The 13194-nt window shown below is 44.4% G+C and overlaps 1 protein-coding gene across 1 annotated transcript in view; it reads right to left on the reverse strand.

Annotated features, from left to right (window-relative positions):
• LOC109920932 (adhesion G protein-coupled receptor E3-like) overlaps window positions 1–13194 on the reverse strand; it is a 66763-nt gene that overhangs the window by 48780 nt on the left and 4789 nt on the right. Inside the window, exons 2-5 of the mRNA XM_048617834.1 lie at window positions 11509–11646; window positions 7194–7285; window positions 3930–4101; window positions 228–344 (exon numbers count right to left, since the gene is read on the reverse strand). Of these exons, the coding sequence (XP_048473791.1) occupies window positions 228–344; window positions 3930–4101; window positions 7194–7285; window positions 11509–11646 (519 nt within the window). The remainder of the gene's footprint in view (window positions 1–227; window positions 345–3929; window positions 4102–7193; window positions 7286–11508; window positions 11647–13194) is intronic.

A 13194-nucleotide genomic window follows, 5' to 3' on the forward strand; every position in this document is an offset into this window, starting at 1 on the left:
GCCTCTTGAGTGTTGTTGGGGCTGCACCCATCCAGGCAAGTGAGGAGTATTCCCTCACACTCCTGACCTGTGCCCTGTAGATGGTGGACATGGGAGTCAGGAGGTGAGTTACCAGCTGCAGTATTCCTAGCCTCTAACCTGCTCTTGTAGCCACTGTGTTTATGTGGCTAGTCCAGTTCAGTTTCTGCATAAAGCCAAGTTGTTGTTGTAAAGCTAGCCAGTTTTACCTGAATAGTTTTGTCCAATGGCTGTTCTCCAGTAAAGTTCCATGTTGTTGCCCCTCACATTTAACATCAACCTTTCATTTGCTGAAATGTCTCCATGGTGAACCTTTATTTTGAGATCTGAAAATGTGAACCACAGAGTGATTTGTCTGTTAACGATCATCTTGGATTATATTGGATGTCCAAAATTATCTCGGGGAAATAAGCGAAGGTGTCTGAATCCTGACTTCATCTACAACGCAACTTAATTCAACAAAAAGGGATCCATAAGTACATCAAAGAGTAGGCCTTTTGAGCCTTCTCAGCCAATCTTGTATCAGCACCACAGCTTTCCCGACATTAAGATATCCCAAAGCCTATGAAATGGAGTTTTGCTGTGGGAAAGGAAATGACGCTGGAAATTTAAGCACAGCAAGCTCCCACAAACAGTGGGAGAGGCTGGATTTTATTTTCGGCAGATGTAGGGGGACAGAAATTAGGATGACTCCCCGGCCGACCATCTTGCCAATCACCCCCGAGCCCACCCCCAGAACACGATAACTGGGGGCACGGGCACTGAAATTGAAGATACTGTTCACTGGAAGGTGACATAACTACATCTGACTTCCATTGGCTCCCCGAGGGGCAATTTTTTTACACAGAGAGTGTTTTGCATGTGGAATGAACTGCCAGAGGAATAGGTAGATGTGGGTACACTTACAATGTTTAAAAGACATTTGGATGAGTACATGAATAAAAAATGTTTGCAGGGATATGAGCCAAGTGCAGGCGAGTGGGATTAGCTCAGTTTGGGATAGGAGTGGAGTGGTTGGCATGGACTGGTTGGACTGAAGGGTCTGTTTCCCTGCTGTATGAATCTATGACTCCATGTTAATACGCAGCACAACAGCACGAATTGGCGTGCTTTTCACGATAGTGTAACATTGCTCATCTGGAAGACAGCACCTTGGGTAGTCTGAGACTCTCTCAGTGCTGCACTGGAAGTGATAGACTACATTTAGCACTCAGGGCTGGGGATTGAAACTTTGGACAAAGAAGTGGATTGCTACATCCTGAGCCACAGTGGACACCTATGAAAGCATTAATATGTATAAACAGAAGCAGGATTTGATGATTGTGCCTATTCCACTGTTTAATATCAAATTGGCTAATTTTAACTTTAATCTAACCTTCCTGTCCACTCGATATATATCCCTTGGTTCCTTGAGAGGCCAAAAATTGGACTTTTTCCCATGGAGCCTCGGGGGCTGAGGGGTGACCTTATAGAGGTTTGTAAATTCATGAGGAGCATGGATAGGGTGAATAGCCAAGGTCTTTCACCCAGGGTAGAGGAGTCCAAAACTAGGGGGCATAGGTTTAAGGTGAGAGGAGAAAGATTTAAAAGGGACCAAAAGGGCAACTTTTTCACACAGAGGGTGGTACATGTATGGAACGAGCTGCCAGAGGAATTGGTGGAGGCTGGTACAATTACAACATTTAAAAGGCATCTGGGTGGGTACATGAATAGGAAGGGTTTAGAGGGATACAGGCCAAATGCTGACTAGATTAATTTAGGATGGGCATTTTGGACCAAAGATTCTGTGAATCTATAACAGCTTTAAATATCTTCAAAAATCCATAGCCCTCTAGGGCAGAGAATTCCAAAGCTTCACAACGTTCTGCATGCAATCCCTTACTCTGAGTCTGTGCCCTGGTGTTTTAGATTTCCCAAAGATTTGAAACCATCTCCCAGCATCTGTGTCTCAAGTCCCTTAGAAACGTGCATGTTTTGTTTAGATCATCTCTCATTAAAACTCCCGAGAGTGCAGGCACAATGTTCTCAGCAAAAAAAGTGAAGTTTTCCAAAGTACGAGAAATGTCTGGAATACTTCATTCCATGATTAAACTATTAACGGAAGATAAATTCTGGCATTCACTGTCAATCTGCTGGTCCAACATTCTGACTGGAGAAAAAACATAACACTGCCGAAGCGGGAAATCTGGAGCGAGCGCAGAGAGTGCTGGAGAAGCTCAGCAGGTCTGGCAGCATCCGTGGAGAGAGAGAAAGAGAGTTAACATTTCGAGTTCGGTGGGACTCTTACTTCTGTGAAGAAGAGTCATACCCTGTTTCGTCTCTCCACAGATGTCGCCAGGCCTGCTGGGCTTTTCTCTGAGTTTAATTCTGATTCGAGAACTCCACCTGAGGCGAAGAAATTCTCGTCTCTACATGCTCCACTCCACAGCTTTCCCTCCAGTTGAATTCTGCACACCACGTTGATCAAAATCTCAAAGACTCAATTATTATTTGATGGCGCATAATTGTTGTTGGTGCTGTGGTCTCCAAATAAAAGGGGACTGACAGGCTTTGTTTAAATCATATAAGACTTTCATCAGATGAATTTAGATGCTACCACTTGTGCAGGAGATTAAGAAAAAACTGTGAGGTGTAAATGTAGGACAGCCAACAATAAAACTCTTTCTCTCATTTGTTTCTTTTTGAACTTATGGCACGTGGGCGTTGCAGGTTGGTCCAGCATTTATTGCCCGTCCCCAGTTGCCCCTTGAGAAGGTGGTGGTGAGCTGCCTTCTCGAACTGCTGCAGACCATGTGCTATAGGTAGACCCACAATGTCCTTGGGGAGGGAATTCCAGGATTTTGACCCCAGTGGCACTGAAGAAACAGCGATATATTTCTGAGAGAGAGAGACATCTGGTGGTGAGTTTAATCTGAGGGTCAGCACACCTCAGGTAAGGGGCACATTTGAGAAGGCTAGGCTTTTGTGGTAACTCCAAAGATTAGCACCATGGGAACATTAAAGACATGGGGACAGGGGAGAGAGTTGAATTTGGTTTTAAAAAAACATGGAAAATGGGAACAGGAGTAGGCCATTCAGCCCTTTGAGCCTACTCCACTATTCAATATGATCATGGCTGATCATCGAACTCAGTCCCATGTTCCTGGTTTCTCCCTTAAGAACTATATCTAGCCGGCTATATCTATTTCTTGTGTTGTATGAGAAAAAAATGAACAAAAGCTGGCATAGTTTCTGGTCACACCTGAGGCAAACACCTCAAATGGTTGCTATAACCATCTATTGCTCCTTAATGTAAAGCATGAGAAACATGAACAAAGCCATCATTGTAATTATTTTAAGCATTATAGGGCTTGGGTTGGGGCTGGATGATTAAGCACAAGAAGCTGGTGGATGAAGTTCAGCGGAGGCAATGGCCAAGTGGTATTATCACTGGGCTGTTAATCCAGGAACCCAGGTCATGTTCTGGGGACCCAAGCTTCAATCCTACCATGGAAGATGGTGGATTTGAATTCCATAATAAAAAAAAATCTAGAATTAAGAGTCCAATGATGACCGTGAATCCGTTGTTAATTGTCAGAAAAACCCATCTGGTTCACTAATGTCCTTTATGGGGAAAATCTGTCATCCTTACCCGGTCTGGCCTACATGTGACTCCAGACCCACAGCAATGTGGTTGACTCTTAACTGTCCTCTGGGCAATTAGGGCTGGGAAATAAATGCTGACCTAGCCAGCAACGCCCTCATCCCATGAGTGAATAAAGTCAAGAAAGTTAAGATTCAAAGTAGCCATGCTCTTATGGAGCAGTGAAACTGTCCCCCTGTCCTTGGTGTAAGACATCTTTGCGAGAGAAGTGGCAGTGCACTGTACTGTTGCAAACAGGCCTTCGGACTACAATTCAGTTGCGCTTTACCCAGAGACTCTGTTGATGTTGTCAACGTCCCATTAGGTTTATTCAAGGCTGCGGCCATCATTGAACTGGACATGGTCTGTAGCAGCTTCGAGGCTGCAGTGTGTTTGGTGCCAGGCTCCATGCTCTCCCATTGCAGCTTGCTGACAATTCTCTCTGTCAGATTAGCAATTTCCTGTGAAAGAGAATGCAGGCATTTATCCCGAGGTGCTCCAAACCCATTGATTAAAGGACAGCATTGACATTGGACATCAACATCATGTTGGTCTGTTTTATATCTGTAAAAAAGTGGACATTCTTCCAAGAAAGTTACACTTTTCAGCAAACAAAAACTATGAACAAATGACATCTGTTCAAGTGCACAAACAGGAAGTTGGATACCAGGAATTGAATCATAGTTATTTATCAATACATACTGGCTGTTTTTTTTCATTCACCTGTGGAATGAGGGTGCTGCTGATCAGCCCAACATTTATTGCCCATCCCTAATTGCCCAGAGGGCAGTTAAAAGCCAACCACATTGCTGTGGGTCTGGAGTCACATGTAGGCCAGACCAGGAAAGGATGGTAGTTTCCTTCCCTAAAGGGCACTAGTGAACCAGATGGATTTTTCCTAACAATCAACACTGAATCCATGGCAATCATTAGACTCTTAATTCCAGATTTTTTTAAAAATTCAATTCAAATTCCACTATCTGCCATAGCAGGATTTGAACCCATATACCCAGACCATTACCTGGGTCTCTGTATTAACAGTCTAGCCATAACATCACTAGGCCATCGCCTCCCTCTGGTAACAATGATTAGGATCCTTGAGGGGTCTGAGTGATGTGCCATATGGTAAGAAATGTGGTTGAATCAAACTAGAAGTCCAGGAAGGCCCATCTCAATTTTGGGAGTGAGTTTCTCACTAATCAGTGGTGAGTTGCCAGTTTAAGGGCATAGCAGCTTGTTAAAATGCCTCATTAATGCATCAACTTGCCTCATTAGTGACGAGAAAGTGACTGGGACAATGTCCAGGGTTGGGTGGAGTCAGTGTCAATTCGAAGGGCAAAAGCATGATGTCCATGTCTTCTGGACACTACAATATCGAAGGGGCCAATATGTGAAGCAGACTCCAGCTACACTTCATTTCCAATCACCCAGTTGCAGCATGCAGAGAGGGAAGATGCTTAGAGTTCAAATGATAGTCAAAGGTGATTTTCACCATGCCACTGTGTTCCCTGGCCAACATGTCTGCTTTGGGCTTGGCATAGTGTTCCAGGGAAGGTCAGCACAAGCTGGAAGAACAACACCTCATTTTCCACTTGGGGACCCTGCAACCTTCTGGATTCAATATCGGATTCAATAATTTTAGGGCCTGAGTAGCTTCTCCCATGTCTTTATCCCAACCCGCAAACACCAGGCCTTGTGGGCTACCACCACCAACAACCCTTTGTCAGCCATTAATGGTCCCCATTGGCATCTGTTCATTCTCCCAGACTGATCCTTAGTCAGTCCTTTGTCTTTGCCCCAATGTTTTTCTCCCTCTCTGGACTCCATTTCCACCTATCATTTACTCCAGTGCTGAAGAAGGGGCAGTAGACCTGAAACTTTGACTCCACTTTCTCTCCACAGACACAGCCAGACCTGCTGAGTTTTGCCGGCAATTTCAGATTTCCACCATTCCATTTGTCCCTGACAATCGAACATTGACGCTAAACAGTGATGCTAAAGTTAGCAGCAGTGACTGAAAGAGAGGCCAATGTTTGCCAAAATGGATCATTCACTGTGCAGCTTCCAAGGGATGTGCAGACCCATTACATCAGCATCTGCCATATATGTTTGATGATAGCCTCTACTGGATGGGGGAAAGACCCTCCATACATTCCCATGCAACACATTGACCAATCTGAACCACCTTGCCAACCAACCAGTACTCCTTTCTCATGTAAAATAAATTGTTGGCATTCTTGCATCTGTCCTGATGACATAGGATGGTGAATTTTGGCAGCATGTCTCTATTTCCAGCTCTGGGTTCAAATCCCACTTCAGGACTTGATGGTCAAGGAGGTTGCTTTAATAATGTGGCCAAACAGGTTGATTGTCAACTTGCGAATCTTTCTGACATACACCATGACAGGCAGTAAGGGTCATGGGAAAGAAATCACAGCCTCCCCCATCGCCATCCATAGCTCCAGGCTGCATGCACGTTACCATAGCAACTTGGATCTTCTGAGTGAACTAAACCACACGCCAACAAATTAAAAAAAACCTGAGGTTTGAGGTGAGGAAAGATTCTACACTGTTCTTCATACTCTTAGGACATGCCAAAACATTTTACAGCCAATTAGACATATTTGAAGTTCAATCGATATTGCAAAGTAGGAGAATATGTACACAGTATGATCCCACAAACAAGGTATCAATTAATCTTTCAGTAAAAGTTTAACCATTGACTAGAATACTCTGTCCTTCAGATGTTTTTACATTAGCTTGAGGGGATGGCTAGAAAGAAAGACCAGGATTTAACAGGTCATGTTCCACTGGCCAGGGGTACCCCAGGCTTGGCCATTTGCGAGATTTCTGATCTCACAGATTTTACTTGCAATTAACTGCTCACAGTCAGAACCCTCGTCCCTTTAAGGGATGAGGTTGCACCCCCTCGAGTGACCTGCCAATTGGTCGCAGTAGCGCCACCGGGAGCCGTGGTCAGTGCTGGGACTGCAACCAGATGTCAATGGGGTAAGATTCTAAGGAAGTGTGGTGGCCATTGAGGGCCTGGGTAGAGTTGTGAGGGTTGATGTTTGGGGGAAATTGGTCGCTGCTGAGGGAAGGGAAGGGAGCGATCAGGGTGGTCACCAGATCTCGAGGGCTCTCCCAAGTTTTGCTGGATGTTCTCTCCAGGTGACGGAAAGTCTGCCTAAGTACAACTCCAGCAGTGGTGCTCCTCCTGCGCCCATAAGATCCCAGCCCCAAGATTGGAGGAGGCCATTCAACCCATCTCATCAATATAGCATTGGCTTAGCAGCTCATCAAAATGACAGAGCAGCGTTCCCTCAGTATCGCGTGGAGAACCTCCGTGAGTATCATGTGCTTAAGTCCCTGGAAATGAATCCACGCACTTCTGACCGGCAACACACAGCTAACCTCCTGAGCCACAGCAGAAAGCCAAAAGGGTTCATTCTGCTTTACTTGCCATCTCTAAGGCTTCCTGGACTCACCAGTCACCTGCTAACATAGAGTAGAATCTGGAATATGTCAACTTGGGAAAATATCAATTACTCACCACCACAGATATTTTCTGCAAATCTTGTTGGCTCAGTTGAAGAATAAACGTGTCCAGGTTTCTTGTCTCTTCTAAGACTTTTGAAACATTTCCTGAAGTTGAAATAAGGAACAATTAAATAAAGGAAAATACCACGGATGCCAGAAACCAAAAGGGATAGTGCTGGAGAAACTCAACAGATCTGGCAGCATCTGTGGAGAGGGGAACAGAGTCAGGGTTCCACGTCCAGTATTGCTCTTCAACTGAAGAGTCTGAAGAATTGAAGAAGATTCATTTTGGATTCAGAATGTTAAATCTATTCCTCTTGCCACAGGTACTGCCAGACCTGCTGAGGTTTTCCAGCACTTTCTGTTTTTATTGAGGATCAATTGGATTGATTGATCGGTTTATCAATATTCTGATTGTGTTTTACAACATTTAAAACATGGGGTCTATGTGGAGATTGTCACGTTTCCCATAATCCTTTAGACAGGATGCTAAGTAGGTGATCTGTTAGGTTTAAATGAGGTTGGTTGAAAGAGATTGGCATCGACCAATATACCAGGGAGAATCCTCTTGAAGTAGGGCCATGAAACATCTTACACCCTCCTCTGAAGACCGACAGGGCCTCAGTTTATCATCTCATCTGAAAGATATTTCAGCACTTCCTTGAAGGGTTATGCACTCTAATTCTAGGGCTTCAGATCCGACGACATAGAGTTCAATGCCAACCAATGAGCCAAATTTGACCCTTTGATGCCCACTCTACGAAGAACATTTTTTCAAGCAGGGAGGAGGGTTTGTCAGATGGGAGGTTAATAGAATTTGGCACTGTGGCAATGTTACCAATCAGGGCTCTCAAACAGCAAACTGATGGCACTCCACTTGCCACTGCGGGAAGTGATGCATTATGGGAGATGTCCCTACCACGTGGCAGCCATTTTTTCCAGTGTGGTGGTTTTTGGGAATGACCTCTGTTTGGACCATCTTGAGCCCAATGAGGCCACGCCCATGCTAGTCCTACCCCTTCTCATGTTTCCTCTTCCCCAACCACCCTGACATACATTCCACACCCTGACGAACAACTCCTCGCGCCCCCATCCTCACCCCACCCAGGGTAGCCAGCCCGGCCTCAGAAATCCCTGGACTCATTGGATCAAGCTACTTTCAGGGATTGGCCACCAACCCCATTAGACTGGGTGGCATCTCCTCACCGATTTTATTTCTAATTCACTTGTGGGATGTTGGTGTCTCAGTCTGGGCTAGCATTTGTTGCAATCTATAACTGCCCTTGAGAAGGTGGGTCTGAGCTCCCTCCTTGAACCGCTATGCTCCACCTTATGTAGGTAGACCCACAATGCCATGAGGGAGGGAATTCCAGGATTTTAACCACTGAAGGAATGGCGATATGTTTCCGAGTCAGGATGGTGAGTGGCTTGGAGAACAAATTGAAGGCAGTGGTGTTCCCACGTATCTGTTGCCCTTGCCCTTTTAGATGGAAGTAGCCGTAGGTTTGGAAGGTGCTGCTTAAGGAGCCCTGGTGAATTTCTGCAGTGCAACTTCTAGATAGTACGCACTGTTGCTACTGAGCGTCAGTGCTGGAGGGAGTGGATATTTGTGGATCTAGTGCCAATCAAGCGGGCTGCTTTGTCTTTGGACGATGTCAAGCTTCTTGAGTGTTGTTGGGGCTGCACCCATCCAGGCAAGTGGGGAGTATCCCTTCACACTCCTGACTTGTGCCTTGTTGAATGTAGACAGGCTCTGGGGAATCAGGAGATGAGTTACTCGCTGCAGGACTCATAGCTTCTGATCTGGAGACAGAGGTGCAAGTCCTATCTCAAGTCAACGGATGGTTCAATGGGTCCAAGATGGCACTGGGGTGAACGTGCCCAATTGGAGGTGGGTTCTCTGCCAACTTTTCACCCTGCTGCATGGCAGGAGATTGGGAGCATCAGGGAGTTGGGGGCGACCATATCTGTATCAAATTCTGCCAAGTTTTTCTCCAGTGGGCCAAAATCTTCACGTTAGTCAGATCAGGAATAATATATTCTGTCCCACTGGAGAGTTTAGTTATGGGAACAGTTTGCAGTAACTAGGCTATTATTACCTTGCGTTCTTAAAGTCCAGTGTCAAACTGTTACAGAAATTAAAAATGATGTATGGATTTTTAAAATTAATTCATGGATGGTAGGCAGCACTGCGTTAGGCCAACATTTATTGCCCAGAAGGCAGTTAAGAATCAACCACATTAATTATAGGTAGACAGGGTGGTGAAGGAGGCATTTGGCATGTTTGTCTTCATTGGTCAGAGCCCTGAGTAAACATGAGGGACTAGTTTAGTTTGGGATTATGGTGGGCATGGACTGGTTGGACAGAAGAGTCTGTTTCTGTGCTGCATGACTCTATGAGTACAGGAGTTGGGAAGTCACGTTATGGCTGTACAAGATATTAGGTAAGGCCACATTTGGAGTACAGTGTACATTTCTGGTTGCCCTGCAATGAGAAGCATGTTATTGAACAGGAAAGGATGTTACCAAGACTGGAAGGCTTGAGTTATAGGGAGAGGCTGGATAGGCTGCGAGTTTTTTCCCTGGAGCGTTGGAAGCTGAGGGGTAACCTTATAGAAGTTTATAAATTCATGAGGGGCATAGATAAAGTGAATAGCCAAGGGCTTTTTCCCAGGGTGGAGGAGTTTGAATCTAGAGGGCATAGGTTTAAGGTGACAGGGGAAAGATTTAAAAGGGACCTGAGGGGCAAGATTTTCATGCAGCGGGTTGTTTTGTATGGAATGAGCTGCCAGAGGAAGTGGTAGAGGCTGGTACAATTACAACATTTGGATGGGCACATGATTGGAATGGTTTAGAGGGATATGGGCTAGGTAGACTAGTTCAGTTTAGGAAACGTAGTTGGCATGGATGAGTTGGGCCAAAGGGTCTGTTTCTGTGTTGTATGACTCTATGAGTCTATGACAATTCTGTGGGTTTAGAGGTTGGGTAAGGATGGCAGATTTCCCTCCCTAAAACATTTTGAATTAATTTATTATTCTCACCAGGAAGGAGATACAGTGAAAAATATTGTTTTGCGTGCTAACGAGACAAATCATACCTTACATAAGTAAGTCAGGGTAATAGAACAAAATGCAGAATATAGTGTTAAAGTTACAGAGAAGATGCAGAGAAGGATCAACTCTATTATGTGAGAGATCTATTCATAAATCTGATAACAGCGGGGAAGAAGCTGTTCTTAAATCTGTTGGTATGTGTTATCAATTGTTTGTAACTTCTGCCTGATGGAAGAGGGTGGAAGAGAGTATAACTGGGTTGGGAGGGGCTTTTGATGATGTTGGCTACTTTTCCGAGGCAGCAGGAAGTGTAGATGCAGTCAATGGAAGGAAGGCTGGTTTGTGTGATGGACTGGTTTGTGTGAGGGACTGGTTTGTGTTCACAGCTCTCTGTAATTTCTTACGGTCTTGGGAGGAGCAGTTGCTATACCAAGCTGTGATGCAACCAGATAGGATGTTTTCTATGGTGCATCTATAAAAATTGGTAGGAGTCATTATGTATCAGATGGGTTTTTACAACAATTAGAAGTGGTTATCACTAGGTCAGCATTTGTAAAATATCAAATGCAAATTGGTGGGATTCAAACTCTTCCCTCCAGGACATTAGCCTGGAATTGTGGTTTGTTAAACCTGTAATATAGCTACTACACCATGACCTCCCACCTTTAATAAGCAGAGGTGGAGAAACCTACTCCCACTGGGGTGGGGGGATAAAGATTAAAAAGACAAAATAAAAGCTAGCTTCTTAATGGTAGGTGAATTCCATGATTAAAATAAGGAGTCAAACAGCCTACTTAATAAAGCACCCAGAGTTACTGGGAAGGAACCAAATGTATGAAATGATGTGCTTTGTGAATAAATTAAAGATCACAAAGAGTACAAGAGTGTAGTTTCATACTTTACCAAATGGTTTGACCTAATAAAGACCATTTAGCGGGCAAATCAAGGGAGCACTCCCTTACAGTGAGGAGTCTGGAACTCTCCACCATACCTGGCTGTGGATTAGGGGAAGGACAATGGGAGATTGAAATGCTGATGTTCATAGATTTTAGTTTGTTAGAGGTCTCAAGGGACATACAACAATGATAGATAAAAATGGACCTGAGCAACAGATCAGCCCTGAGCTAAATGATGAAGTAATGCTGCACTCCCTCCAATGTTGCGAGGGAAGCAAAGCATTACTGCATTCTTTTCCTGTCTTTATATTTAAATGAATATTTTTAAAAAATGCTTAGCCCAGCACCAAGGATTCTCAACAATAAAAAACACCCTTACTTCTACACTCTGTTGGACTGTGAAAGATGAGTTCTCCTGAAGTTGAGACGTACCCTTCCTCACACATACAGTAGTGACCTCCGTCTGCTTTGAAATATTGTGCATGAAGACCGCACATAGAATCCAAATCTGCATTGTCTGTAATAAAGGTGAAATGATCAAGAAAACAAATCCATAGTCTCTAGAGTCTATTGTCGGACATCAACTGTTTCTTATATTCTGTAAAGTTACAGGGTTCCTTTTTACACTGTTGGTGTGAAACCCTTTCTTGTTTTATTGGTCAAATGATACACATAGGTCACGAGATCACAGGCAACTCGTTCACTCTTCTTTGAAATGCCACCACAAGAACTTCAGCACATCCCTGAGGGTGGGGCAAGATGGCACCTCTGGCAGTGTGGCACTCTTTCAGCAGCCCTCTGGGAGTGTCACCCTTGATTTTCAGCCTTGAATCTCTGTAGTGTGATGTGAACGTGAACTCAAAAAAATTTCAGACAACGGCTGAAAGATGCCACAAGCCAACTCAGAGTTGACTCCTTGATTCCTGCACGGTGGTGAGTTTGAAGGGTCTTGTTTTAGGACTGATTGGCCTTTGTGATTGTGTGCAGGGAAAGCCCAGCTCCTGATCACGTGGAAATGTGTGATTGTCTGGACTGGGTAGACTGGGTCTCAGCTGTTCTGTACTTCTGGACTCATTCAGCGTGAAGGCTATCTGTCATCTTTCAAAATATTGAACCCCAAAATAATTGCGGGCCCTCAGACACTTCAGAGCAGAGGGGAAACTTGGCTGGGGAAGGGTAGAACATAAATTACCACATTATAGGAACGATGGGCTACTTTATCTGGTGGTCACATGGCTCAGTTGGCTAGGTAGGTGGGTTGTAATGTGGAGTGATACTAACAGTGTGGATTCTGAGGGCTGAGGGCACCAGGAAAGGTGTTCTTTCTCAATCTTGCCTGAGGTGTGGCGACACTGTCTCTCTAAAATAGAGTGAAGCTATGGAGACTTTAGCAATTGGGATAGAAGGGATTTACCCAGGCTGCAAGGTCTGGCCTGTGAGGAAAGGCTGAAAGTTAGCTGGGGCTGCTTTCATTGGAGCAGCTAAAGGTAGGGTTAGGACCTCATAGAGATATTTAAGATTATGAGAAGCACAGATAGCAAGGCACTTTATTCATTAGTAGTGGGGTCAGTATCCAGGAGGCATAGATTTAAGGTAAGAAATGGAAGCCTAAGAGTTGAGAATATTTTATTTTAGTGAGTCTGGAACTGGGTGGTGGAGTCAGAAACTATTGTAATATTTAAACTGTATTTAGATATTTACTTGCATTCCCGTAGCCTCTAGGGATTTGGGCCAAGAGCTGAAAAATGAGACCACTGTCGTCAGATCTTTTTGATTGATGCTACCATAGTGCACTGAGTGGCCTCCTCCTGTGCTATAAATGTCCACGGGTCTAAGTGAACTCTCCACTTCCTACTCTCAGGCTGCTGCATGAACCGCAAATTCAGAAAATAAATGAGGTCTGTGAGACGTTTCCTTCGGACAAATAAGTGGCATTTGGGTTTGTTTTAGCAATAGAGCTAAAAGCCTTCATGTTCTTTATGAATAATAACTATTTTGGAGAAAAACATTGAAGGAGCTATTAAAGAAGTTGAGGAATAAATGTCTTACCGAAGAAACTGTCACC

Source organism: Rhincodon typus, chromosome 38 (genome assembly GCF_021869965.1).
Source record: "Rhincodon typus isolate 14 chromosome 38, sRhiTyp1.1, whole genome shotgun sequence".
Lineage (NCBI taxonomy): Eukaryota > Metazoa > Chordata > Chondrichthyes > Orectolobiformes > Rhincodontidae > Rhincodon > Rhincodon typus.